General features: G+C 39.5%; 1 protein-coding gene and 1 pseudogene across 1 annotated transcript in view; both read left to right on the top strand.

The window, feature by feature from the left end:
* LOC102869221 (cubilin-like) overlaps positions 1-27,178 on the top strand; it is a 396,294-nt gene that overhangs the window by 368,640 nt on the left and 476 nt on the right. The window contains exons 61-66 of the mRNA XM_006894323.1: positions 9,017-9,179; positions 10,638-10,843; positions 13,283-13,430; positions 14,687-14,868; positions 22,568-22,733; positions 25,944-26,179. Coding sequence (XP_006894385.1) covers positions 9,017-9,179; positions 10,638-10,843; positions 13,283-13,430; positions 14,687-14,868; positions 22,568-22,733; positions 25,944-26,179 — 1,101 coding nt within the window. The remainder of the gene's footprint in view (positions 1-9,016; positions 9,180-10,637; positions 10,844-13,282; positions 13,431-14,686; positions 14,869-22,567; positions 22,734-25,943; positions 26,180-27,178) is intronic.
* Positions 1,294-2,098, top strand: LOC102861499 (annotated as a pseudogene).

Below are 27,178 nucleotides of genomic sequence, written 5' to 3'. Positions count from 1 at the left end.
CTGACATAGTGTTTAAAGTTTTGGTTGTTTGATGCTGAAAAGCTGAGTGTTGTTCAGAGAGGGAGGAGGCAACACCCTCACTATCTAGCACGCACCCTCTACCTCTAAGTGCACACATGCTCATTGTGATCTTCACTTTCTTCTTCCTGCCCCCAACTTCCCCTCCACACCCCAACCCTAGGAAAGCAAAAATCCTTGTAGGATTTCTTTTGGTTACTGAAAATATGTCCTTTGTGGAAGTGAAGTGTAGTAAACAGAACTAGTTTGGTCAAACAATTTTACTGATTGTGAAAGGGTAATAAATTGAGATTTGGTGGCTCGGTGGTAAGGGTTGTGCCACCAGTGCAAAAATAAGCAGTTTGAACCCTCTAGTTTCTCTACAGGAGAAAGATGGGCAATCCTCGCCTGTGCAATTTACTGCTCTGAAAACCCACTGGAGGGTCAGCTATGGGTTGGTTTCAACTCTCCGGTGCACAACAACAAAAAAGAGTAATAAGAATTAATACTTGTAAAAAAAGAAGTAAAAAAAAGCTGATGAATTCTATTTTACCACATGAAAATAAGAGGTGATTGGATAGATATTCTCACTGAATCTAGAAAAAAGCAGTATTAAAAGGAAATTAATCCAAGGGAACTCTGGTGGCCCAGCAGCAAGAAACTATGCTGCAATGCCGAAGGTGTGCAGTTCAAATCTACCAGATGTTCTACTGGAGAAGAAGGGGCAATCTCCTTCTGTGCCAGTTGGATCCTATTCGGCCATACACAACAAGAAGAAGGGGAAAAAAAGGAAATTAATCATTCAGACTCCCAAGGAGCAGCTGGAGGATTTGAACTGCTTGCCTTTATGTTGGCAGCACAGTTTCTTAAAAATAGGTTACCAGCACTCCTCCTAACATAATGTAACATGACATAATCTAGACGCAGCATTCAGAGAAGATTGAAGGGATCAAAGTCTGGAGTTAAGACTCCAATGGCCACTTCCTGTTAGGTGAGAAAAGGACCCAGAATTAAGAGGTGGCAGCAATAGTGGAAAAGACAAGACCAGTGCAAGAAACTTTGAAGTAAAAACATTTTTAGTATTTGGTTTTAGATGAAAAAGTCATATATAGAATTAATTTTTCCTTACATATCTAACATATTTACTGTAACAAATGGCAAACCTAGCAGGAGACCACAAGAATGTCAGTAGTCGTAGGAAGAGGCTCTGCTTTTGTAGGTTATGGCTTCAGGTCTGGTAATAATGAGGTGAACAAATGGGATTGTCAATTGGTAGAGACTGGGCTCTGATTGAAGATGGTGGAATGTGGGTACAGCTTTTAGCTGACAATGTCTGGTAACCTTGTCCAGATTGAATGTGCTTTCACAGCTACTGCAGCTGGAGGAGCCCCTTCTGTGGGAATTAAAGCTGCCAATGGTGTGGTGTTAGCAACTGAAAAGAAACAAATCCATTCTCTATGATGAGCGAAGTGTACACAAAGTGGAACCAATCACCAAGCATATAGGTGTACAGTGGTGTGGGCCCCTCGGACACAGAGCTAGCTTTGCAGGATTATCTTATTTACCAAGAGCCCATTCCCACAGCACTGCTAGTCCAGAGGGTAGCTTCTGTGAGGCAAGAATATACCCAATTAATTAGCTGGTGTGTATGCATTTGGAGAGTTCAGTAACTTAGGTAATGGGAGTAGGTATGTAAGAGACAATAAAGTTGGCACAGGATAGAGTAGGGTTTAGGGATGTTGTACATAAGGTTGCTATGAGTCGCAAGTGACTTGACAGTACATAATAACAACTACTACTCATTTGTGGTTAGAATGAAGGATGACCTTACTTATTTCAGTCAGAACCATCTGGAGCTTATTTTGCCTGGAAGGTGACAGCAATGGGAAAGACTATGTGAATGAGAAATCTTTTCTGGAGAAAACATATAAAGAAGATCGTGAACTTGAAGATGCCATCCATACAGCCATTTTAACTCTAAGGGAAAGCTTTGAAGTGCAAATGATAGAAGAAGAACATAGAAGTTGGAATCTGCAATGAAGCTGGATTTAGGAGACTTACTCCAATCGAAGTAAAAGAATACTTGGCTGTCTTAACATAATAATCAAGTGACTGAATAATCTGGAATTTCAGATAATTTATCTACTTACGTATGTTCTCTTTTTCAGGAAAACAAAAAATAGGTAGAGACTGGAATGGAGAAGAAAGTACCATAGATAGTGAACAAATGTTTACATTGGGAAACAAAAGGCATTCTTTGAGAGAAAGAATGTGTGAGCTCAAACTTCAGCTCAACTTTAGAAAAGGTCTAGAGTGAGGCAGTGGAGAGGACAAGAGTCAGAAAAAGAAACAGAGATAAGTCACAGGGGGTGGAGGGGGTAATGGAGGCAAGAAACCAGGAATAATGTATTACCGACGCCAGGAGAAGATTCTTTCATAAAGACTAGTAATCAATATTATTCAGTTATAAATTACAGGCCAAGGTAGGTTAAAAAAAGAAAACTCATTATATTGCCTGCCCATCATTTTAATAAAGTATTGGAGCAAAAGCCAGATTAGAAAAAAACTCATGAAAAACTAGAGATAGTGGGTCATGTCAATTCAGATTGAATTCTTATTTTCTGAAATTAGATCAGTGTTGCCAGAACAACAGTATAACTGTTATTGAAGACTATATAAGAGCTCTCTGGTTTCACAGGAAAGTAGCAAGCTTTCAAGACAAGCTTTTGAGAATTCAATTCTGTTTTCTCACCAAATAAATTTTCTAATCTCCCTGTATCTCCAGTACTTTATTTATTATTTTTAAAAGAGATCATAGCACATGCCTTGTGTGGTTGTTTTTAGGATAATGTAAATTAGTTTAGCACCGTACTTGGCACGTAATTTGTAAACAAATTCCCTTAGCTTGTTTAGAGTAATTCCAGATAAGCACAGAGTAAAAACAGTGAATTTTTGTGTGCATGGTAGTCTGTTGGGTAAGGAGTTGTGCTGTCAATCTAAAGGCAGGCAGTTCAAATCCACCAGCTCTTCTGAGATGAAAAGATGGTCCGTCTCCCCTGTAATTTACACATGTGAAAACCTGCTGGAGACTTAGCTGTGTGTCAGTTCTGACCCATTGGCATTCAGTTGAGTTGATTGTGTGTTTAAATTCAATTAAGACGTTTAAGACACGGTCTTACTGGGAAGAGGCTGACCAGATTTACTTTCAAGATACTTTCATTTCTGTGAAAGGGATTTGATAATGTTGTTAAACAACTTTTATTTTCTGAACTTCCTCAAGGTGTTCAGGACAAAACCAGCAATATAAAAAAACTGGGAACTGCTTTCCAACTTCATGATAAATGCTTCACCCCACCGGCTCTAAGAAATTCTTTCAGATCTATTCTTGTATTGTATTCTGGGAAAATAATTTTCCTCCATTGGCAACTTTTCCAACTTCCACAAAGTTGGAACTTCCAGGAATAGCCCTTTAATGTGAACCTTGAATTATTTTTATTAAAGAGATAAATAGGACATTTGATTCTTTTCAGACTTCTTAGCCAAATCAAATAACTTTCAGAAACATTAATTTTATTCAATTAAATTCTACGTTTAATTTTAATTTGCTTTAAATGTATTTTAACATTTCCCCCTTTTATTGTTTTTTTGAGAACATATAAAGCCAAACACATACCAGTTTTTAAAACAGATTAAGTAGAAATGTAACGATTCCATTAATCATTCATAGTTATATCGTTATCATTCTAAAAGGGTTGACTTGTGACGTTTTTAAGCTATGTTACCTAGTGAATTGTATGTTTTGTGGAGCAGTTGCTGCTGAAATTCGAGCTACTTTAAAAAATCGATACCTTTGAACTGTGAGAAAAGTACTGAATATCCCATGGACTACCAAAAGATCAAACAGGTCTTGAAGAAGGTGCAGCCAGAGTGCTTCTAGGAGGCAAGGATGGAGAAGCTTGATCTTGTATACTTTAGCATGTTCCTAGGAGAGCTTATTCATTGGAGAAGGAATTGTTTGGAAAGATGGGTAAGAGAGGAACAGCAAAGGGGAGGAAGACCCTCACTGACACAATGCCTGCAGCAATGGATGTGTCAGAGATTGAGGATGACACAGGATAGGAAAAGGTTCAGATCTGTTATTGAAAGGGTCGTTATGAGTAGTACTCATCTCTATGGCACCTAACAGCAACAATAATGCCTATTCTAAGTGATGCGGCATTATTGTGTGCCAGGCATAGTGTCTCCATCTGGCTGTTAAAGATAGGATCCTTCAAGACTGCTAGTAAGGTGGAGAGTGCTGTGTACACACTACACAGCATGACAAGAATGATTCCATTATGCACTCAAGAAAGACATCCTAGAAAGGATGATTAATTATGTATACTGCATTGAAACAGATGAAGGAGAAAAATGTTTAAAAGGGATATATGATTAGGTATTGTTGTCATGACAGGAGTCCAGAACAAAGGCTGCATAGTAGAGTGGACTTGGGGGGAGGGATTGTATAACAATGTAAGAATTTTTCTTTTGCTTTTCAAAGAGAAGAATGAATGGGGGAGGAGGAGTGGGCAGGGAGAAAAGTGCAATAATGGATGCATGGAAATCCAAAGTTTCTGTAAATTTTCATTAAAATTAATAAAAAATTTAAATCTTGAAAAAAGAATTAAGTACGATCTTACACTTGTAAATAGATTTACTCACAAGATCTATACTTCTGAATGAGATTTGATAATCTGTAGATGTTGTTGAGTACCAGATGGCTGACATCCAAAAAAGGAGGCAAGAGGGTCTGCAGATCGCATAATAGATGCTGAGGCCCTAACACCACTTCCTTCATCAGTTCAGTCACCCTTCTATAAGGAGCACTGAGGAAAGCTGAAAGAGGGCTTCTGGGGCATGACTCTGGATTCCTTTCTGGAAATATGCCCCCTTCTTAATATTTCCCAATTTTTTCTCAACCGGATAAGTCCTTTCCCTACATAGTGACTGCTAGGTTCAAAATGCTGAGTTTTCACTTAGGGATCAAGTACTTTAACCGCTATACCCCTATGGATGGCACCAATTTTTCAAAACCAAAACCAAACTCCAGTCTTTGAGTAAATTCTGACTCATAGTAACTATCCATCGGGTTTCCAAGACTGTAAATCTTTATGGGAGGAAACCGCCCATCTATCTCCAGAGGAGCAGCTAACTGATTTGAATGCTGACTTCAGGTTAGCAGTTGTTGTTGCTGTGTGCTGTTAAGTCAGAACTCATCCATAGCTGACCCTTTAGGGAGTTTTCAAGGCAGTAAATCATATGGAAGAAGATTGCCCATCCTTCTGCCACAAAGCATCTGGTGGATTTGAACTGTGTACCTTTCAGATTGCAGCTCAGCTTCTTAGCCTCATACTTAACTCACCATGCCACCTGTAAGAAGTTTACTAAAATCATGTTTCATTAAGAGAGACAGTGACATCTAGTGGTAGAAATATTTTTTCACAGTTGAGTTTTCTTGTGTACAGCTTCTTTGTATATACCATGTATTGTTATTGTTGTTATGGGACATTGAGTCACAAGTCATAGAGACCCTGTGTGAAATAGCTCTGAACCCTGCCTTATCATGAGCCAGTCTCACTGACTCTGTCACAACTAATCTTGCCCCAGTTAGCATATCAATCCATCTGATTCAGGGTCTTCCTCTCCTGCACTGCCCCTCCCTTCCAAGCATGATGTCCTCCTCCAAGGACTGGTCCCTCCTGACCACGTTCCCAAAGTGTGTGAGACAGAGCTTCAAAATCCTTGCCTCCAAGGAGAAACTTGGTTTCACCCTCTCCAAGACAGGCTTTTTTGTTCTCCATATATCCAATACTATTCTCCAGAACTACAACTCAAAGGCATCAATTCTTCTCCTGTAATTCTTAGTCATTGTGCAGGTCTCTGGTGCATAGCAAATAATTGTGAAGACCATGAAGATCAGGTGCACTTTAATCTCTAGACTGACATCATTGCTTGTTAGCACTTTGGAAAGGTCCCTGACAGCTGACTTCCCCAGGGCAATTCATCTTTTGATTTCCTGACTGCCGGTGCCACGAGCATTAATTGTGGAGCCAAAAAAGCTGAAACTGTTAACAACCTCAATCTCTTCTCCATCTATCATGAGGCCAGTTGGCCCAATGTTGAGAATCTTTGTCTTCTTGATGATGAGCTTCCCATATTGAAGACTAATGTCCTTGACCTTCTGCAGCAAACACTTCAGGTCCTCCTCAATTTCGACAAGCAAGTTGTGACATGTGTATAACGTAGGTTGTTGAGGAGTCTTCCACCAATCCTCATGCTGTACTCCTCCACATAAAGTGCAGCCTCCCTAATGATCTGTTAGTTAAATCGGTTAGAGAAGGTCACTGTGAATTGCAATATACTCAGTGACAGTAGATTTTATTTCTTTCCTATATTGCTAGCATTTTACAATAATAACTGTAGTCAAGAACTTTCTAAGGTGTTTGACCCACCACAGTTCTGTTATAAACTCACTATTTGGAGCTTTGGAAGTATAGAGATTTGTTTTTGCAAAGACAGGGAATATTTGTAAGCTGAAATCTTTATTTTTAATTGGCATAGTTGAGCAAAATCCAGACCTCCCCTGCTTCAACAAGTATGAGCCAAAAGCTCATAGCCATCAGAGATGACTACTAAAGTCCCGTTTTCTTTTGTAATTTGGTTTTATTGGGACATAAATGAATGAACATTCAGAGGCTAGATTGAGCCCACTTCTGGTTTCTCAGCCAATTTTTTTTTTAACATTCTCTCATCTCATTTTCTTCTCAAATATGGTGCTTTGTCTGGTGACTTGTGCTGGGTGCTGGTGGCACAGCAGTGACTAAATCAGACAAAGTTTTCTTCCCCAGAGGTACATACATCATCACTGGGTGAAACAAACATACATACATACACACACACACATGCATACATACTCAGTGTGTAAGATACTTTTTGAGTTTAGTAAGAAAATGAAATAGCAGGGCATTGACAGAAGATGGCACTAGATTCTACATAAGGTTGACTCTCTGGGGCTATGCTAAGACTTCAGGCCAAGAAGGAGCCCGAAGTTCCGAGCACAGGAAGGCATGCTCTGGGAAACAGTAGTAAATGCCATAGCCCCGAGCAGGGCGTGTCCTGAGGTGGAGAAAGTACAGACCACTAGTGAATGGAGAGTGATCTAAGAGGAGGTGGCACCAGGTCAGGTGAGGGTTTCAAAACCATGTGAAGAGTTTGGACTTTATTTTTAGAGCAGTGGGAAGCTATTGAAGAGTGTTAGGCAGAGCACAAGTGAGTGTGAAAATACTAATCTAAATGTGAAAGCATTCAAGCAGCTATGTGGAGCAGTGAGTACTTTGGGAAGGAGATCTACTAAAAAACTCAAATTTTCAATGGGAGAAGGATGGCAGTCTCCTCCTGTGCTGTTCACTGCCTCTGAAAAGCCAGTGGAGGGTCAGCTATGGGTTGGTCCCGACTTGACAGTACACAGTAACATCATTGTTGAATTGGAACTGAAACAGGAGGAGATTGCCCATCTTTCACTCCAAGATTCGCTGGTGGACTTGACCCCCTTCAGGTTAGCAGAACAATGCCCTGTAGACTATGCTTCTAGAGTTAAGACATAGTAGAAAGAAGTGATAATAATAAAAATAAAAGATGATGGTGACAGTAGTAGAGATGATGTCAATGGGGTAAACCTGGAAGTAGAATAGATGTGAGAGTTGGGAAGGGGAAAAGGGGAAGTCAAGGATGGCTGAGATGGTTTGAGATCAAGAAAAATTGGGATATATTCCAAGCTGTGGGATAGATGGGTCACATGGAGACTTGTACACCAGTGTTCATAGCAGCAGTATTCACCATCGCAAAAACATGGAAACAGCCCCAATGTCCAACCTCAGATGAATGGATTCAGAAATTATGGTACATTCACACAGTGGAATACTATGTAGCACACAGGAGCAATGATTTTGTAAATTATTACCTAACTTGGGAGAGCCTGGAGAGCATTATGCTCAGTGAACTAACTCAATCCCACAAGGATAAATATTGTATAAAACTATTATTGTAGAATGAGTATTAGGATCCAAGAAGGGTAGGAGAGGCTGGAAGCAGAGGGATGTGGATGTGGAGGGCCCAGGGGGGTTAATCCTCGGGTTGTACAATCCTCGGGTTGATGGAGGGGGGTGAGGGAAATTGAAAGAATATGAATTTGTATTCAAATTTTATAAATAAACTAGTAGAAAATGTCAAAAAAAGAGTTGAAGGAGCGAGATATTAGTCATAGTCTGGGTATATTTTTTTCAAGTAAAAATAGTGGACTAACTAACTCTAAGGACACATTTAAAAAATGCTTTCCTGTGCTTGCTTCGGCAGCACATATACTAAAATTGGAATGATACAGAGAAGATTAGCATGGCCCCAGCGCAAGGATGACACGCAAATTCGTGAAGCATTCCATATTTTTATAGATTATGTACACTGAATTGAAACAGATGAGGGAGAGAACAGTTAAAAAGTGATATATGATAGCATGTTATGATTATCACAGGAATCCAGAATTAAGGTCGCATAGTGGAGTGCATTTGGGGCGGGGGCGGGGAGGGGGGGGCGATTGTATACCAATGAAGAAGTTTAACTTTTGCTTTTCAAAGAGAAGAGCGAACTGAGGGGAGGGGGCAAAGAAAAAAGTGTAACAATGAATGAATGAAAATACAAAATCTCTGTAAATGTTCATTAAAATTAATAAAATAAAATTTTTAAAAAGTGCTTTCCTTTCCCAATGAGAAAAAAATGTAAGACTGTATGCCAGATTTTTACTAGAAAATCTTATTATAATGAAATCAATTCAATTACAATTCTGTTCATAAATTAAACACAGCTCTAAGAACATCAGTGTACTGATTCTCAATCATGCCCTATTCTGACTTCACAACTGTATGCAAAATAAAGGCCCTCTTTGTGAATAATGGCAAACTAATGAGCTTTTTTCCCTCCCTTTCAGCTGTACGATGGGGATAGTCCAAATGCCAACTTGGTTGGAACATTTTGTGGTTCCACTATACCTGCTCCTTTCTTCTCTTCTGGCAACTTCCTTACGGTTCAATTTGTCAGTGACTTAACTTTAGAAAGAGAAGGATTTAATGTGACATATACCATCATGGATAGTAAGTACTTTGAGACATTTGGCATTTTCTAATAGATTATGAAATGCATGTATGTGTGTATTAAAAAAATTTCATGCTCACTGCTCACTACATGATCAGTTGTTATTGTTGTTGTATGGGCCGTTGAGTCACCTGTACCTTATAGTGACCCCGTGTACAACAGCTCTGAACCCTGCTCTATCTTGAGCCAATTTCACTGTCTCTGACACACCTACACCCATTATCCCAGTTACTGAGCCAATCCATCTCATAGAGGGTTCTCCTCTCTTATGCTGTCCCCCCCACCCTTCCAAGTGTGATATCTGACCCCAAGGACTAGTCCCTTCTGGCAACATGCCCAAAATGTGATCACAATTAATTATTGTTCTTATGCACCATTGACTCATAGCTGACCCCCAAGTGGATTTTCTATAAATCTCACAGAAAGAGATAGCCTATCTTCCCTCCACAGAGAAGCTGATGGACTCAAACCACCTGCCTTTGACTTGATAATGCAACTCCTTACCCATCAGGCCACCAGCGCTCCTTATTGTTAACTCTTGTAGCCTAGTGGCAAGAAGCTGTGCTGCAATCCTGAAGGCACACAGTTCAAGGCCACCAGCTGCACCTTGGGAGAAAAATAGACAGTCCCCTCTGTACAATCAACTGCCTCTGAAAACTCATGGGAGGATCAGCTATGGGTTGGTTCCGATTCTATGGTATACAACAACAACAATATCAGTTAGACAGCTCTAGTGGCATAACCCCTAGGGAATTGTACTGTTAACCCAAAGGCCATGGATTTCTGACACTTCAGATCCATCAGCAGTTCCTCAGCAGTGATTTTCAGCACTGGAAAGCCAATGGAAGGTCAGCTGTTCAGCTGTGAGTTGCATCCAAGTTGATGGCAAGAAATTGAGTTGAATGTCAATTACTAAACTCTATGTTAATTACTCTGTGTTTAATCCATAACACAAATTTGGTACAGTTCTTAGCCATGAATATACCTCAAATAACATGCTTTCTTAATTGTTGTTATGTACCCTCTAGTCACCTGTGACTCATAGTGACCCTCTGCACAATAGCTCTGAACCCTGTCCTATCCTGAGTCAATCTCATTGTTTCTAACAAACCTGCCTCTGTTACCCTGATCATTGTATCAGTCTATCTCATCCAGGGTTTTCCTCTCTTACCCTCCACCCTTCCAAGCATAATGTTCTTCTGCATAGACTGCTCCCTCCTGATAACATGCCCAAAGTATGGTGAGATGGAGCTTCAAAATCCTTGCCTCCAGAGAGCAAGCTGGCTTCACCATCTCTGGGACAGACCTGTGTGTTCTCTTGGCATTCCTTTCCTAATTAGAATGATGTAAATATAGCTCTTCTAATCTGGGAAGGATGGGGAAACAGATTTATTAAATACTGTTTGTGTGATAAAACATTGGCAAAAAATAGCTTATTACTTGTTTTCCCTTATTAGTGCCTTGTGGAGGAAACTATAATGCAACTTGGACCCCACAAAGTAGCATGTCACCAAATTCATCAACCCCAGATGTTTCATTTCACACCTGTACTTGGGTCATTGAAGCTCCTCCCCATCAGCAGATCAAGATAGCTGTGTGGGCTCTCCGGCTTCACTCCCAAGACTGCTCACAGAATTACTTGGAGTTCCAGGACTCACCAGAGGTAATAATTACAGCATGTGCGACAGTCACACCAGGTAACCTTTTCTCCAGTATGTGGGAAACACTTGAAATGATGAAGGCCTGGTTAAGTAAATTCTCTAAGTTATTTCCAGCTTTTTAGGTTTTTAGCCCCTCCATGCAGACATGGATTTAGTCCCCTGGACCAACAGTTCTTAAAGGCTGGGGTATATAAGAATCATTGAGATATCTTAATTAAAATGCATGTCCTTGCACCCCATCCTCAGACACTGATTCGGCCAGGAATGAGTCATTAATATGCACTGTTGATAAGCATCTCAGGTATCTAATACTGGTGCTCTACGGCCAGGCTTTGAAAGATAGATCTCCATTTAGTGAGATCTGTATATGGGAAGAATTGAAGGACAGTGAAGAACACAGAAGGATCAGTTAGGAGGTAATTTGGCACCAAACTGGTGGAATGAGAGATATATGGAATGTTGTTGTTGTTGTTATGTGCCGTTGAGTCGTCTGCGACTCATAGCGACCGTAGGTACAACAGCCCTAAACTCCACTCTGTCCTGTGCCAATCACACTGTCTCTGACACTCTCATCCCAATTATCCCAGTCACTGAATCAATCCACCTCATAGAGGGCCTTCCTCTCCTGCGCTGTCCCTCCACGCTCCCCAGCATGATGTCCCTCTCCAAGGACCGGTCTCTCCTCACAACATGTCCAAAGTATGTTAGACGGAGCCACAGAATCCTTGCCTCCAAGGAGCCACCCGGTTTAACCCTTTCTAGGACAAATCTGTTTGTTTTCCTAGCAGTCCATGGTATTCTCAATACTCTTCTCCAGCACCACAGCTCAAAGGCATCAATTCTCCTTCTATCCTCCTTGGTCATTGTCCAACTCTCTGATGCATAACAAGCGATTGCGAAGACCATGGCCTTTATCAGACGCACCTTAGTCTCCAAAGAGACACCATTGCTCTTCAGTACTTTGGAGAGGTCCCTAACAGCAGACTTTCCCATGGCAATGCTCTTTTTAATTTCCTGGCTGCTGGTGCCAAGACTGTTGACTATGGAGCCAAGCAAACTAAAGCTGTGTACAATCTCAATCTCTTCACCATCCATCCTGATGCTGCCAATTGGTCCAGTGGTGAGAATCTTTGTCTTCTTGACATTGAGCCTCAATCCATATTGTAGGCTGCAGTCCTTGACATTCTGCAGCAGGCGCTTCAGGTCCTCTTCAGTTTCAGCAAGCAGGGTTGTGTCATCCGCATAACACAGGCTGTTGATAAATCGTCCACCAATCTTGACCCCACATTTCTCCTCATAGAGCCCAGCCTCCTGGATAACCTGTTCTGCATATAGGTTGAAAAGGTATGGAGATAGGATGCATCCCTGGTGTACGCCCTTCCCAATTTTGAACCATGCAGTGTTCCCTTGCTCTGTTCTTACAACTGCCTCCTGGTCCAAGTATAAGTTTCGCATTAGAAGGATAAAGTTTTCTGGGATTCCCATACTTCTCAGAGTCAGCCATAGTTTGTTATGATCTACACAGTCAAATAAAAAAAAAGTTAAAAGATTGTTTTGAGATGATGAATATGTGGTGCCCGAGTGATGAGGTGCTGCGTAGGCAGACATTAAGTATGTTGTTGACAGAAGACCTGGAGATGCACACATTGTCATGCAGGTTGCGGTTGCTGTTGCTGTTGTTGTCCATGATTTCAGGAGTATGGAAAACGCCCCAGGAGAAGAACTGTGGTGAGCTGTGGCCACCTTAACGTGTGCATTATGATGGTCAGGGCTTAGTTACAGAGTCCTAGAGTGGCTACGGTTTGTATTTCCACAAGAAGGGTCTGTCTTATGGTTTCAGTAGAGAATCAGCCCCTCCATTTCCTCAGGGAGTGTGTTGGTGGTATTGTTGTTGTTGCTATGATGTGCCACTGAGTTAGAAATGGCCTATAGCTGACCCTACAGCAGGTTTTCAGAAGCAATAAATTGCATAGGAGGAGACGGTCCATCCTTCTGATGTGGAGGAGCTGCTGGATTTAAACCGAGTGCCTTTGGTATTACAGTGCAGCCTCTTATCATTGGGCACCAGCACTCCCTCCAGGAGTGTGAGACATGACCCATTCCAAGGCCAATCTGTGTCTTATTACACAGTCTTCTATGTTGAGCCCTTCAACACTATAACTAGTTACCATTCTGAATATTTAAGTCAAGCTTTTTATAAAGTGAAATCTGTAAGAGCAATAACTCAAGAGGAATTGAGTTTGGGAGTCTCAGGATTCTGCCTCTGACAGGGTTTCTCTCTCCTGTTGTTCACTTTGTAGTGGAAAATATTTGTTTTCCTTCACTGTCAGGTTTCTGCTTCACATAGGAAACAGCTTTTAGTGAATATAATTTAATTTCCACTGTGAGCCATTGTGTCTTGAAACTAAGACTAATGTGATTTGGTTTCCATTTCATTTCAGAGTAATGGAAATCCAGGAGTCCGGTTCTGTGGCCAGAATGTTTCATCTGTACCAGCATTTTATTCTTCTAGGCGCACAGCGATTATCGTGTTTAAATCTGACATTTTTAACACAGACTCTAGGATAGGTTTTACCTATCAGATTGCTGGTAAGAATTGTATATTTTATTCAGAAAATCCAACAACATTGTAATTATTTTCAGAATTGATGCCTATGAGGAATTTTGGAGTTGCATATTATAATATACCGCCATGTGACATAAGATTTTCAAGTGAACCATGGCAATAAAAAATTTAGTAATTTATGAAAGCTCATTTCTGAAATGGCAAAGTAAATATACTATTAACTAAAATGCTTAAGTCATGTTATCCTGTTCAAAATTCATATAAAAACATACCAGTTGTTTTACTAACAATCCTTTTGACTACATACAGGAATCATGCTCTGTGTGTGTGTGTGTGTGTGTGTGTGTGTGTGTGTGTGTACACATGTGTGTGTGCATGAGAAAAAAATGTAAACTTATATATTTACAGCTTTATTGAGCTTTAATTCTCATATAAGACAATCCACCCATGAAAAGTATGACATTTAGCAGTTTTCAGTATATTTACAAAGTTGTTAATCACTACGCTTTTAGGGAATCAGTTTGTTAAAAAGACAAAGATACTTGAAAGAGAGTTACTATCCTTGAAAGAGAGTTACTATAGATTACTATACTTGAGATGCCTATTTCCAAATAAATACTTAATTAAGGCCTGCATTGTGTCTAATAAAAACCTAAGTGGCTTTTGATTCAAACAAACAAATGAAACTATTTGGGTAATTTTATTAAAATTTGGAAGTGAAAAATGGTTTGCCAGTTCTGTCAGAACAAGTAATTCATGAAATAATTTCAACACAATTCTTGTGTAAAAACTATCTTGGAAGTTGAGGCTTTATGATACGTGTAAATTCATTCTCTTCTACTTCAACATGATTAGAAAAATGCAGGGGTTCTGGTACATCCATCCTCTCCAAAGAATTAAATTAAAGACTAAAGGAGGCTTTAGAAGTCAATTGACAGTAGAGTGCTTAGTTAAATTCGGCCAGGAAGCACACACTCAATGCCTGGTCACCCTTCTCAAGTACCTATAGATTAAAATGTAACAAAATAGGAGGAGACAAGTCATAACAAGGTAAGCATATTTCATAAGGGGATATTTTCTGTCACATCTCAGTAGGGTATCTTATATTAAGCAGCCACTGTCCTATATTTGTTATATATATACAACTGATTTCACCTCTTAGGTATCTCTTAAGGAGGTTGGATCTGCTTATTTATAAAATGTATTTAAATTCCATTTTTTTAAAAAAGTATTCCTTTCAAAGCATTGTAAGGATTATTAACGTTTTTCTTTCTCTAAGACTGCAACAGAGAATACAAGAGGGCGTTTGGTAATCTGAAGAGTCCTGGATGGCCGGACAGCTATAACAGTGACCTGGACTGCAGTATTAGGCTCACAGCACCACAGAACCACAGCATCTCCCTCTTTTTTCATTCATTTGGTGTTGAGGAGTCAAACGAGTGCATTCATGATTTCTTGGAGGTAATCTACATTTAGATACCATCAAATTGAATTACTTAAATAATGCTAGACTTTTTTTTACTGGTTATATAAAAATCTACTAATTAATTTATTCATTGGTCTTTATTCTATTATTTACTGAAAGAAACCATATTCAAGGACGTCTAATAGCTCATAATTTAATGGAAAAGATAAACAAGGAATATATACATACAGGACAATGTCACAATACTGTTGTAGTGTTGGGTGATAGATAACCTTACATTTGACAATAATAGTTAAAGAATAAAAACTTAAGTAAACATCAAGTTGAAAATACTTTTTAAAAAGTAGTAAGATACTTCATTTCTGAACTGAAATGTTATTTACTGATCAAAGACAGGAGCAGTGAGGGGGTGACTGCAACATGGGTGTTGGGGTCTCCTATATTTTGAAACAACACATAAGTGGTTCTTGTGTAACATTGTCAATGTACTAAATGACTGGATGGAACACTTTGAGATGGTTAACTTTATGTTATCTCAGTAAAAAAAGATTTTGAAAAAGAGTTAAAAAAAAACGTAATAACAGTTATACCCACTTATGAAGACCCACACTCATAGCTGTCAAGTTGTTTCCAACTCATACTGACTCTTCCCTGTGTTTCCAAGACAGTAAGATGAAAGGGAGAAGATTGCCTGTCTTTGTTCTCAACAGCAAGAGCTGATGGCAGATTTCAATGCCCAGAGATTCAAAGCCTCTGAGGTGGCAGTGTAACTCATTTTAAACAGTGCCACCAGAACTCCCCAGTGTACCTAAAGCCTGCATTAAAGGTGAAATAACTTTAATATGTTCTAAGAAAGAGTGTATCCTCGAACAATTGATTTACAGTGACGGAAGCTAGATTCTGACTCTTCCTTCCAGACCACCACTGAAGAAACAAATTGTCATCATGTTGAATCCAATTCCTGGCAACCTCTTGCATGTGAGAGTTTAACTGTGCTCCACTGTATTTTCAGTGACTAATTTTTTGTTGTTATTGTTGTAGATTGCCAGACCTTTTTTCTGATGTATCTCTGGGTAGATTTAAACTATCTTTAAGTAAACTGTTTTCACTACCCAGAAGCTCCCAACCACCAATGCAAGTCTCTAATTCAAATATAGAAACAATTTTTCAGTTTGCCTGTCCTCCATTGGCCCACTCCCCATCCCTCTATGAAATAAGGCACTAGGAGTTATGCCTGTGCACCTGGAATGAAGAAAACCATGATACTCCAGTGCCTACACCTTTGTGATTCTCCTGTACTAACAAATAAGCCTTGTTAGGTCCTTTATGACCTATTTTCTGACCTAGTTCCCATTTGGTTTATTTGGGTTTCATTTTTCTTTTCTTTCTTTTTTTAAAATAGGAGGGAGTGTTTCTTTTACTTTTCAAAGAGAGGAGTGAACTGGGTTGGGGGGAGGCTGGGTGGAGAGAGAAGTGCAGCAATGAATGAATGGAAATCCAAGGTCTCTGTAAATGGTTATTAAAATTATTCAGTTTGTTTTTCTCTTTGAAAAGAAAAAGAAAAAAAAATCTTTCATTGTTATACAATCCCCCAAGGCACCAAGTCCACAGTCCACATTACTATGCTTTTCTTTTTCTGGAATCTTGTCTATTTACAATTTTTAAAATCGTTAAAAAATGTCAGGAAAAGCACATAGATAAGAGAACTTCCAGAAGTTCAAGCTAGATTTGGAAGAGACCATGGCACCAGGGATGTTATTGTTGACGTCAGATGAATCCTGGCTGAAAGCAAAGAAGACCAAAAGAATGTCTATTTTTGCATTATTGACTATGCAAAGACATTTGACTGCATGGATCACAATAAATTTTTACTAACATTGAAAATAATGAGGATCCCAGAACACTTAATTGTATTCATATAAGACCTATACCTCTCCCAGGGAGCTGTTGTGCAGAGGAAGGGAACACTGCATGGTTTAAAATAAGAAAGTTGTGTATCAGGGTTGTAACCTTTCTCTGTACCTATTCAATCTTATGTAGAATTAATTATTTGAGATGCTGGGCTATGTGAAGAAGAATGTGACATCATGATTACAGGAGTATTCATTAATACCATATGTTATGCAGATGACAGAACCTTGCTTGCTGAAAAAGAGGAGGACTTGAAGTACTTGCTACAGGAGATCAAAGACTATAGCCTTCAATATGGACTGCATCTCAACATCAAGAAAATAAAACTTCTCCCCACTAGACTGGTGGAGAAAAGATTGATATTGTCAATGACTTCATCTGACTTGGATCCACTTCAATACCCTTGGTACCAGCAGTCAGGAGATAAAGAGACGTATTGCACTGTCAAAGTCTAGCAGTCAGGGACCTCTCTAAATTATTGAGGAGAAGTCATGTCAGTTTGAGGACTAAGGTGTGCCTGATTCAGGCCATGGCTTTTTCAGTCACTGGCTATGCATCTGAGAGCTGGACAATGAATAAGAATGACAGAAGATTTTATAACTTTGAGCTGTGGTGTTGAAGTAGAGTACCGAATATCTCATGGACTGCCAAAAGAACAAACAGATATGTCTTGGAGAAGGTGCAGCCAGAGTGTTCCTTGAAGACAAAAAATAACAAAGCTTACTCTCATATACTTTGGGCACAATGCTAGGAGAGGCTACTCCTTGGAGAGGGACGTAATACTTGGAAAGATGGAGGGCCAGCAAAAGAGAGGAAGTCTCTTCACCAGATGGATTGACACTGTGACTATAGCAATAGGCTTGATTATGGCAGACATTGTGAGGACGCCACAGGATAGGAGAAAGTTCAGATCTGTTGTTCATAGGGCCACTCTGAGTTGAACTCGACTCACAGGCACCTAACCACAACTTTCTACTTTGCAGCAGCTTCAGAATTTTTTAAAAACAAATAAACAAAAAAGACAACAAACTCATTGCCATCAAATTACAACTGACTCATAGCTGACCCTTTAGCAGATTTTAGAGGTCCTGCCCCCACTGGTTCTACAGGAGCACCAACATCACAAGGGAGTGGAGAGGAAATGGCTGGACAGAGGTAGTCAGAGGCCTGAACCATTAAACCAGGATTGGCTGGGCATGGGTGGGAGGTGTTGGAGGGGCAAGGAAAGGAAACTGAGCTGGATGCTCTCAGGGCAGGTGTGGACATGAGAATAGGACACATGCACTAAAGAGGTAGGGCAGGACTTAATACCTGATCTGTTATCTGCGTAATAGGAAAGGCCTCTCATCTGCTCTTTTGGGTAAAATATTTGTCAAACATTGTTCTAAAACTGAGCATCCAAATTAAGACAGACTGTGGAGAAGGATTGGCCACCCACTTATGAAATAACAGGCCTTGGAAAACCCAAAGCACAATAGAGCACACTCAGAGCATAGTAGCAGATCTAGCTCTGGAAACTGTTCCCTCATACTGGGAAACACAAAAGAGGAGGAACAGTTGCAAGCAGACACTACTGATTAGAAAGTGAGAAGTATAAATGCAGGAAAATTGGAGCTTGTTAAGGAAGAAATAAAACAGATAAATATTGACATACTAGGTACTGGCCAAATAAAATGGATTGGCATGGGATATTTGGAATCAGACAATCATATGATCTTTCACACTGGAAATGAAAAGGTGAGGAAAATCGAGGTCACTGTCATCTAAATGTCATTTTTACTTCTATCTTGAAATACAATGTTGTGAGTGACAGGATATTATCCCTACACATACAAGGAAGACCTGTTAATGCCACAATCATTCAAATATATACATCTACAACCAGAGCCAAAGAAGAGGAAACAGATGACTTCTACCAACTTTTACAGTTGGAAACCGATCAAACATGCCAGTAAGATGTATTAATAATAATGGTTGAATGGAATGAAAAAATTGAGCGCAGGGAAAAAGGATCAATAGTCAGGAAACATGGACCTGGTCACCAGACAGAAATGAGGCTGGAGGTAGAATAATAGAATTCTTACAATCAATAATATATTCTTTGGAAATATCTTTTGTAAGAAACACAAACAATTACATGAGCTTCACCTGATGGTCTACCCAGGACTCGTTGACTACATCTTTGGGGGTTGGCAGGGGAGAATCACTGGAAAGCTGAATGAATATCAGCTGTGAATACTAGGCCAGGTGCTGATTGTGGAATAGACCATCAACTATTCATATGCAAGTTTAAACGGAATCTAAATAAAATCTGATCAGATCCACAAGAACCAAGGCTTTACTTGTCTATCCCACTTGAATTTAGACTATCTCAGGAACAGGTTTGAGGCCTTGAACACTAATGAGCAAAGACCATATGAGCTGTGGGAGGTTATCAAGAATATCATCCATTTAAGAATGTAAAAGATCATTACAAAGAAGGAAAAGAACAAGCTGGATGTCAGAAGAAACTCTGAATTTTTGCACCAGAGCACCAAGAAGCCAAAGCAAAGGGAAGAAATCAAGAAGTTAAGGAGCTGAAGAGAAGAGTTCAAAGGGCATCTTGGGAAGACAAAGCCAAGTATTTAAATGTGCAAAGAGCTGGAGTGAGAAGATTAAAAGGAACAAACTTTGTCGGCATTTCTTTTTTTTTTTTTTTTGGTCGGCATTTCTTAAGCGGAAGGAACTGAAGAACAAATCCAGGCTTCTAGTTGCAGTACTTAAGAATGCTGTGGGCAGAATGCTGGAAGCATCAAAAGAAGATGGAAGGAGTAAACAGAGTCACTAAACCAAAAAGAACTGGCTGTCACAGAAGAATTTCATGAAACAACATATGATCAAGAGGCAATGGTGAGTCACACACTTCTGGGGAGACACGCATGTTAGAGGAGCTTACCATCACTATCACTCTGCTGCAAGATGCCAAGGCCTTTGTTGCATGACCAGTCTGAGAGCATCTTCTAGCCACTGCTTCCCCGGGGATTGCTAGGCTGAGACCCAACCGAGGCGCACTCACACCCTGGCTGGCAGAACCACTGCCTGCCATGTTGAGGAGCTGCTGTTTTAGACTGCAGTCTATCCAGAGAACTAGACCACTGCCCCTGCTACCTGGAGACCCTGCTGCGCTTCTGCTTGGAGACCGCCCAGCTACTAACCCTGCTGTCCAGTGCCAGGAGCAACAATATCACCGATACTTTGGCCTAAACACTACTATCTAGCTACATCATGTGAGATTTCTTAAGCTCAAGCAGAAGAGGCTGGGTGGAGCCATGGTTTCTCAGGAGCAACAGTCATCCAGCTCTGGGTTGACCATTGTTCCCAAGAGGGGAGCACCAATAGCTAGGTTCTTCACAAAACATTGCCATACCCTAGGTCATTATGCAGTTACAACAACCTAACATCTATCTACTAAGAAAAGACTCACATAATGTCAAGAAAGCAGCAGAGAAGGTTAGAATACTAAAAGCAGTGTGAGAAAAACAAAGAGTCACCTACAAAGGGGAAACAATTAGATTAAGTTCTGATTTCAAAGCAGAAACAGTGGAAGCTAGTAGGCAATGGGATGGAATATACAGAAAGCTGAAAGAAAACAATTACCAGCTCAGGATCCTATATCCAACAAAGCTCTTAAGCAAATATTGAGGAGAAATTAGATCTCTTGCAGAAAAGAAGGAACTTAAAGAATTTGTGAAAACAAGACCAAAACTACAAGAAATCTTATCTTTCACATGGAGAAGCCAAAGGAAAGTACATGGACCATAGTAACCAGAAACAGCAGAAAAGAAACACAGTAAAATGGCAATGGTAAAACCTGGCCTGACAATAATCACACTTAATATGAATGGACTAAATACACTAGTTAAGAGAAAAAATAATAGCGGAATGGATTCTAAAAACAAAGCCCATTAATATGTTGTCTACAAGAGACATGACTAAAAAAATGGAGAGAAAGACAGACTTGAAATCAAAGGCTGTAAAAACTATACCAAGCAAATGACAACCTCAGTAAAGCAGGAATGGCAATACTAATATCTGATAAAATAAAATTCAGAATGAAAACCACCATAAAAGGAAGGTATTACATACTGATTAAAGACACAGTAGATCAGGGAGACATAACCTTGGTCAAGATTTATACACCAAATGATAGACCTGCAAAATACATAAAACAACAAAAAAGGTGACCCAACTAAATCAGCCATGGGGAAAAGCAACCTATGGACCACATATCTATTCTGACACATATAGATAGCATACATCAGAGTGACTCCCTTGCAATTATATGTATGAATGTATGTACATGTGCATTGATTGATTGGCTACTATACAGAAAGACTGGTCACTGTGCCTATGAAAGAGATTCCATGACTTAAGACACCAGCACTAAACTGTGTTCTGAACTATGAAATTATAAAAAAGAATGGAGAAGCTTTCAGTATTTTGAATGCATGTATCAACATTAATACTTGTTGATTTAACAAGTTCCTGTATAATAATTCTTTACTAGGGCTCAAGAGTTCTCGTGTAGGGGCAGGTGTGAATGCACCGTAGGAACCTGACTGGATACCACTGCCGGAGGAGACTTACTGGATAACAGAGTGATTGAATTCACAATGTGGTTATCCGCACACACACATTGACTAATTTTTCTGGTTTTGTGAGTGTCTACCTCATACAGTGAGTTGAAAACAGAAATTCCCAGCTTGAGAATGGTTTTTAAAGATATGTAATAAGTCAGAAATGTTTATAGCTTTGCTGATCTGGGTCCTTTCCAGTGCAGAAATTCCTTTTGTTTTCAAGTTTATTACACTTCGCACATTGTCCCCCTGCCCTTTAAAAAAGAGCAGTTTTCAATGGAGGAAAAAACCCCAAAGCAAAACCACAGTCCAATGAGTAGAATATAATTGACTATAATCACAAGGGGCAACATTGCCTGCTCTATCACCTTTTAAAAAATTCACTTTACCTACATTCTTCAAAATGTCTCTCCAGGAACAAAGGTTACAGGATCATAGCACTAACCAGTATATGAAAATGTGCCTTGCTGTTTTAATTGCTCTAAGTTACAGTTATTGCAGAATACAAATGCAAATGGGTTGTTTTTTTCTTTATGAATTAAACATTTCTGTTCTTTGAAACTGCAAGTGACTTGTGAGGATAATTCACAGAAAAAACTTCATTTACAAGTATCCACAGAGACAAAGCTTTTCATCATTCATATTGTGTCTCTCCTAATGCCTGCTGTTGTTAGGTGCCACCCAGTTGGCTCAGACCCCCGGTAGCCTGGTGTGCAACAAAACAACCCTGTCCAATCCTGTGTCATCCTTACAATCTCTGCTGGGCTTACGCCCATGGCTGCAGTCACTGTGTCAATTCGTCTGCTTAAAGAACTTCTTCATGTTCTCTGACCTTCTACTTTTCCAAACATGATGTCTTTGTACCTGACAACATGCCTGACTGATGCTCATGTGAGGTACATAGTAAGATGAAGGAGGAAAAGAATGTGCTTCACAGGCAGATTCTGGATTATGAATGCTTTCCATCCATTCTAGGATGTCCTGCGTCTCCCCATCCTCACCTCTAATAAGCACTCTGGCTACACGTCTCCAGATCAACTCATATTTGTTTGTCCTTTTGGCAGATTAGGAGATAATTCAGGGGTATAGTCAATGTTCTTCACCACTACTACCACACTTCAATTCTTAATGGATCACAACAGCAGATAAGGAAATGGCATAATGTGCTTAAATGTAATAATATGTGGATGTGATTTTTTTTTCAAAGGTAAGGAATGGAAGTGATAGCAGTTACCCATTACTTGGCAAATATTGTGGAACTTTACTGCCAAATCCCATCTTTTCTCAAAACAATGAATTATACCTGCGATTTAAGAGTAATGGAGACATTTCCAATCGTGGATATGAAATCATCTGGACGTCATCACCTTCTGGTAAGATGTTTTCACTCTATAAGGGAAAGTAATGAAGGTAAAATGCATAACAGAAAAAATTAGGTAAAGTAACATATCTTTTAGACATTTTTGTACTTGACTATTTTCTGTTAAAAAAAGATACAATTTTGTCAATGAAAGTATTGAGGTTCTCTTTAATTCTGTTTACATTATTTCTGTATATAAATGAATATATGTATTTATGGCCTACTGGCAAGAAGCTGCACTGTAATAATCTCAAAGGCATGTAGTTCGAGGTAACTAGCTACTCTGTGGGAGAAGAATCGACAATCTCCTTCCATGCCATTATGGCCTCTGAAAACTGACTGAAGGGTCAGCTATGGGTAGATTTCAACTCTATGGTAAACAACAACATGCAAAGATTGAAAATTATTTTCTAAAGTCTGAATTTTCTTAGACTTTTTGAATTTCCAAAAGCCTAAAAGCTTTAAGGAAACACCAAATATTAATGTAACAGATTATGTGTTGTAAAATGTACACTCAAGTCGTAACTTTCCCATAGCTTATTCTACCGTAGATTTTCAGAGGCAGTAAATCGCATGAGAGGAAATTGTCCATCTATCTCCTGTGGAGCAGCTGGTTGATTCATTCTATGTGCTTGTGGGTTGGATAAACAACTCCTTATCTCTGAGTCACCTGATGTCCTTTGTATTTATTATGAGCAGATACAATTCAAATGGGATTTCATCATCCAAACATCTGGGAAAGGTACCCTCAAGAAGGGACAAGAAAAGCTGATTCTATAGGTCATTGTTTTGTGAATTTATCAAGAGACCATATCAAGGACAGGTACATTTCAGGCTGTATCAGTTACAGAAATTATTCAGGACATCCTAAAACAGAGCATCTGATCACATTCTGGAGGTCTTGCAATTCTCAATTGACTGCACACAGTTCCCAAAGCATCCAGTGTTCACGGCCAAATGTTCAACATGAAGCTGCTCACTAGTACAGTGTTTGATCTGATGATGACTCCTGGGAACCACATCCTTAAAAATTCAAAAGGACATAGTAGGATGTTAAGTTACCCCAGTCCTGTGAACCTGAAAATCTGGATTATGAGAGAATTCAAACCATTCTGTAAGATGGCTGGTTAGATCTTCAAGTTAGTTCTTTGAGAATTAATGCACAGGAGTTTATTTAGAAGCCCAACTGTGAACATATTCTTATGCAAACACAATAACAGGCCCTGCCATTCTTGGTCCTCATGGAGATTAATAGCTTTTTAATGACACTACATACATTCTTGCATGACGGTTGATTGTTTACCAAATAACTGAAGGAAGTTTAAGTCATGCCAATTCATTACGCTTGATAAACTTCCTCCAAATACCTAAACCCTTCGGGATATGTTATATATTCAAAATAAGAATGATAAAAAAAGGACTCGTGTAAATACAGTAAGGGGCAAGGAAAGAGTTGTAGCAAGATGGCGGTAGATAATGAAATACTGATACATATAGGAAGCTTTGAGATCTTCTCCAGTGCCCTAATTGTACAATTTAGAAATAAAACACCAAGATTAATGAGTTACCAAAAAGCAGCTAGATTTTGGCAAATAATGGATTAGAATTCTAGGTATTGGACACACAGCCCAGGACCTTCATGAAGTTTCTTTCCTGGGTTTAGGAATTTTCAATCTTTGTAGCTAGCTACTCTGGCCTAATGGATAGAGAGTTGTACTCCCAACCCAAAAGCAAGCAGTTCAAATCTATCAGCTACTCTGCAGGAGAATAATGTGTATATTCTTCTCACTCAATTTACAACTTCTGAAAACCTACCTAGGTTCAGCTTTGAGTCCATTGTGACTCAACAACAATGAGCTTTTTAGTATACAAGTTAACAAATTTCACAGATTAAGAACAATGCATAAAGAGCTTTAAATATACTAATCTTGGGACTGTCCTTTATAAACCAGTTCAAACGCGTACCAATTTTCCAATCCAAGTTGTTAAAGATCTTTTGTTTTCCTATGTGCTACCAAGCCCTTGGGCCTGTTTTTAATTGTTTTTGGTCAAACAGTCTTCTAGATCATATAGCAGCCCTGGTCTGTCTACTTGACATACAAAGGTAACTAACTTGTGGTTGCTGTGAAGCTGAACACTGTGACAAATGTGGTAATGGTTACCCATGGTGGACAGTGTTTGGTGGAGCTCTCAGATTTTGGAAACAGGAGTGGCATCCACTTCCGGAATAGTTTGCCTCCAGAAACCCTAGAGAACCTGGAGAAAGGATGAAAGTTATACAAGTGTTCAGGTCTTTCGTTCATAGGGTCAATATGAGTTGCCTACGACTGGATGGCACTTAAAACAACAACAATATAAAATTGGTATCTGAAAAAAAAAGAAGAAAGAAGAAATGAAGGAGGAAGGAAGAGGAGATAAATCTATAAATTCTTTAATGAAAAACCAATTTATTTGCAAACTTCCATTGAAATCACAATTTTTAAAAAATATTAAAAGAAAGTTGTAAAAATCAGTTAATGTTTGTATCTATAAGCCTCTAAGACCATAAGAAACACTACTCTTCCTCAAATATTCATTCTTGGTTAAATAAATCATAAGATTATCTGAAAAAAAAAAACACACACACACAAAAACCCACCACCAAAAAACACAATTACAGGCTTTCTTTCCATTTACCTCTGAAATTTTAACTCACCTCCATCATTATCAACTGACAGCACATAGAGAGCTGTACATCATCAAAAGTGCACAGACTTGCCCTAACTGAAAGGTCCAAACACTTAGCTCTTAGCTACTAACCAAAAGATTGGTAGTTCAAACCCACTCAGTGGCATTTCAGAAAACAGGACCTACAGTCTTCTTAGAGGTCACAGCCTTAACAATTCACTGGAGTGTAGTTCTTTTATGCACACGTGGGGTCGCCATGAGTTGATGGCACTTAGTAATTATTTTATCAAGTACTCTGATTTCCCATTGTTTTATGAATCCACTATTTTCAAAGAACAACCCTGCAGAAGTTGTCCCTAAAGCAGGAGGTGCAGGGGAAAGGAAAACGGAGGGTGGAGGTGAGAAGGAGCCTAATGAAGGAACAGGAAAAGGGTTTCTGCCTTCACAGTTCCTGGGGAGAGCTCACGCCCCCAAGGCAATTGAGGCCTGTGACCTTGCGCATGCACTAACGCAGATCTGAGGACTGTTACCTCATTTCTTGCCATTTTTTTTATAGGTTGTGGTGGGACTCTTTATGGAGACAGCGGGTCCTTCACTAGCCCTGGCTATCCTGACACTTACCCAAACAGCACGCACTGTGAGTGGACCATCTCTGCTCCTGCTGGGCGAGCGGTCACAGTCAGCTTCTACTTTGTCAGCATCAATGACCCGGGAGATTGTGTCCAGAACTATCTCAGACTCTATGATGGGCCAGATGCTAATTATCCATTCACCGGTCCATATTGTGGAGCAGTAAGTAAAATGGTCATTTTCAAATCCCATGGTGGCTTAGTGGTAAGGAAGTGTGACAACACAAAGCTATTAGGTTTGAACCCCCCAGTTGCTTCACAGGAGAAAGAGAGGCCATCTCTTCCCATGCAATTTACTGGCTCTGAAAGCCCATTGGAGGAGGGTCAGCTATAGGTCAGTTCTGACTCGACGGTACACAACAACAACAACAACAACGTGCTAGTAATTTTAGATAATGAAAGTGGCTCAATATAGACGTCTAAAGGCAGATACATGCAAAGTGCAAAGACAAAACCATTAACATATTCAATACTCTTCTGACTTCTTTTCTATTCTTGGGAATGCTAGTGCCATCTAGTGGGTATTAAGTCAAATTACTACTAATAGTTTCGAAGCTTGGACTTGGTTAACACCCAAACTTAGTGAAATCAGAATTTATATTAGAAAGAGGCATATCTAAGCTTCATAGGTGACCTTAATGCACTACCCAGGGTTAAATATTTTTAAGTATTATTTCTTTATGAGCAGAATAAACAATAGCAGTTGGGACATATGGTTAAACCTCATGTACTTTTTGCTCATAATTAAGGGAATTCTTTTAAAAAAAACAGGGAAATTATGGTTGGTATCATGACTGTTAGTTTGTTTTATAAAATTCTTGTACATCTTCCCTAAATATCAGCACTCTGACACTGATTGCAGTTGTAGGTACCTGCCTTTAAGTGAAGGAAAACACAAAGAGCTTTCAAGTCAGGGAGCTAGTGATCAATACAACAGTGGCTCCCAGGAAGAGAGACAGGCAATCTTCTGTGCAATCCATAGCCTCCAAAAACCCACTGAAGAGTTGGCTAGAGTTTGTTCTGACTCCTTGAAAATGAGTGAGTGACTTTTTTTCTAATTTGCATGACATGCAATTTACTATTTAAAGGTCCATTTCAATGAGTTTTGGTGTATTCCAGTTGGTATTTTATAGTTTTACAGCCATCATTACCACAATTGGTA

The sequence above is a fragment of the Elephantulus edwardii genome, unplaced genomic scaffold, assembly GCF_000299155.1.
Source record: "Elephantulus edwardii isolate Elephantulus edwardi_28Jun2011 unplaced genomic scaffold, EleEdw1.0 scaffold00139, whole genome shotgun sequence".
Classification (NCBI taxonomy): domain Eukaryota; kingdom Metazoa; phylum Chordata; class Mammalia; order Macroscelidea; family Macroscelididae; genus Elephantulus; species Elephantulus edwardii.
The sequence above is the reverse complement of the archived record's forward strand: the minus strand, read 5'-3'. Positions and strand labels throughout refer to the sequence as shown.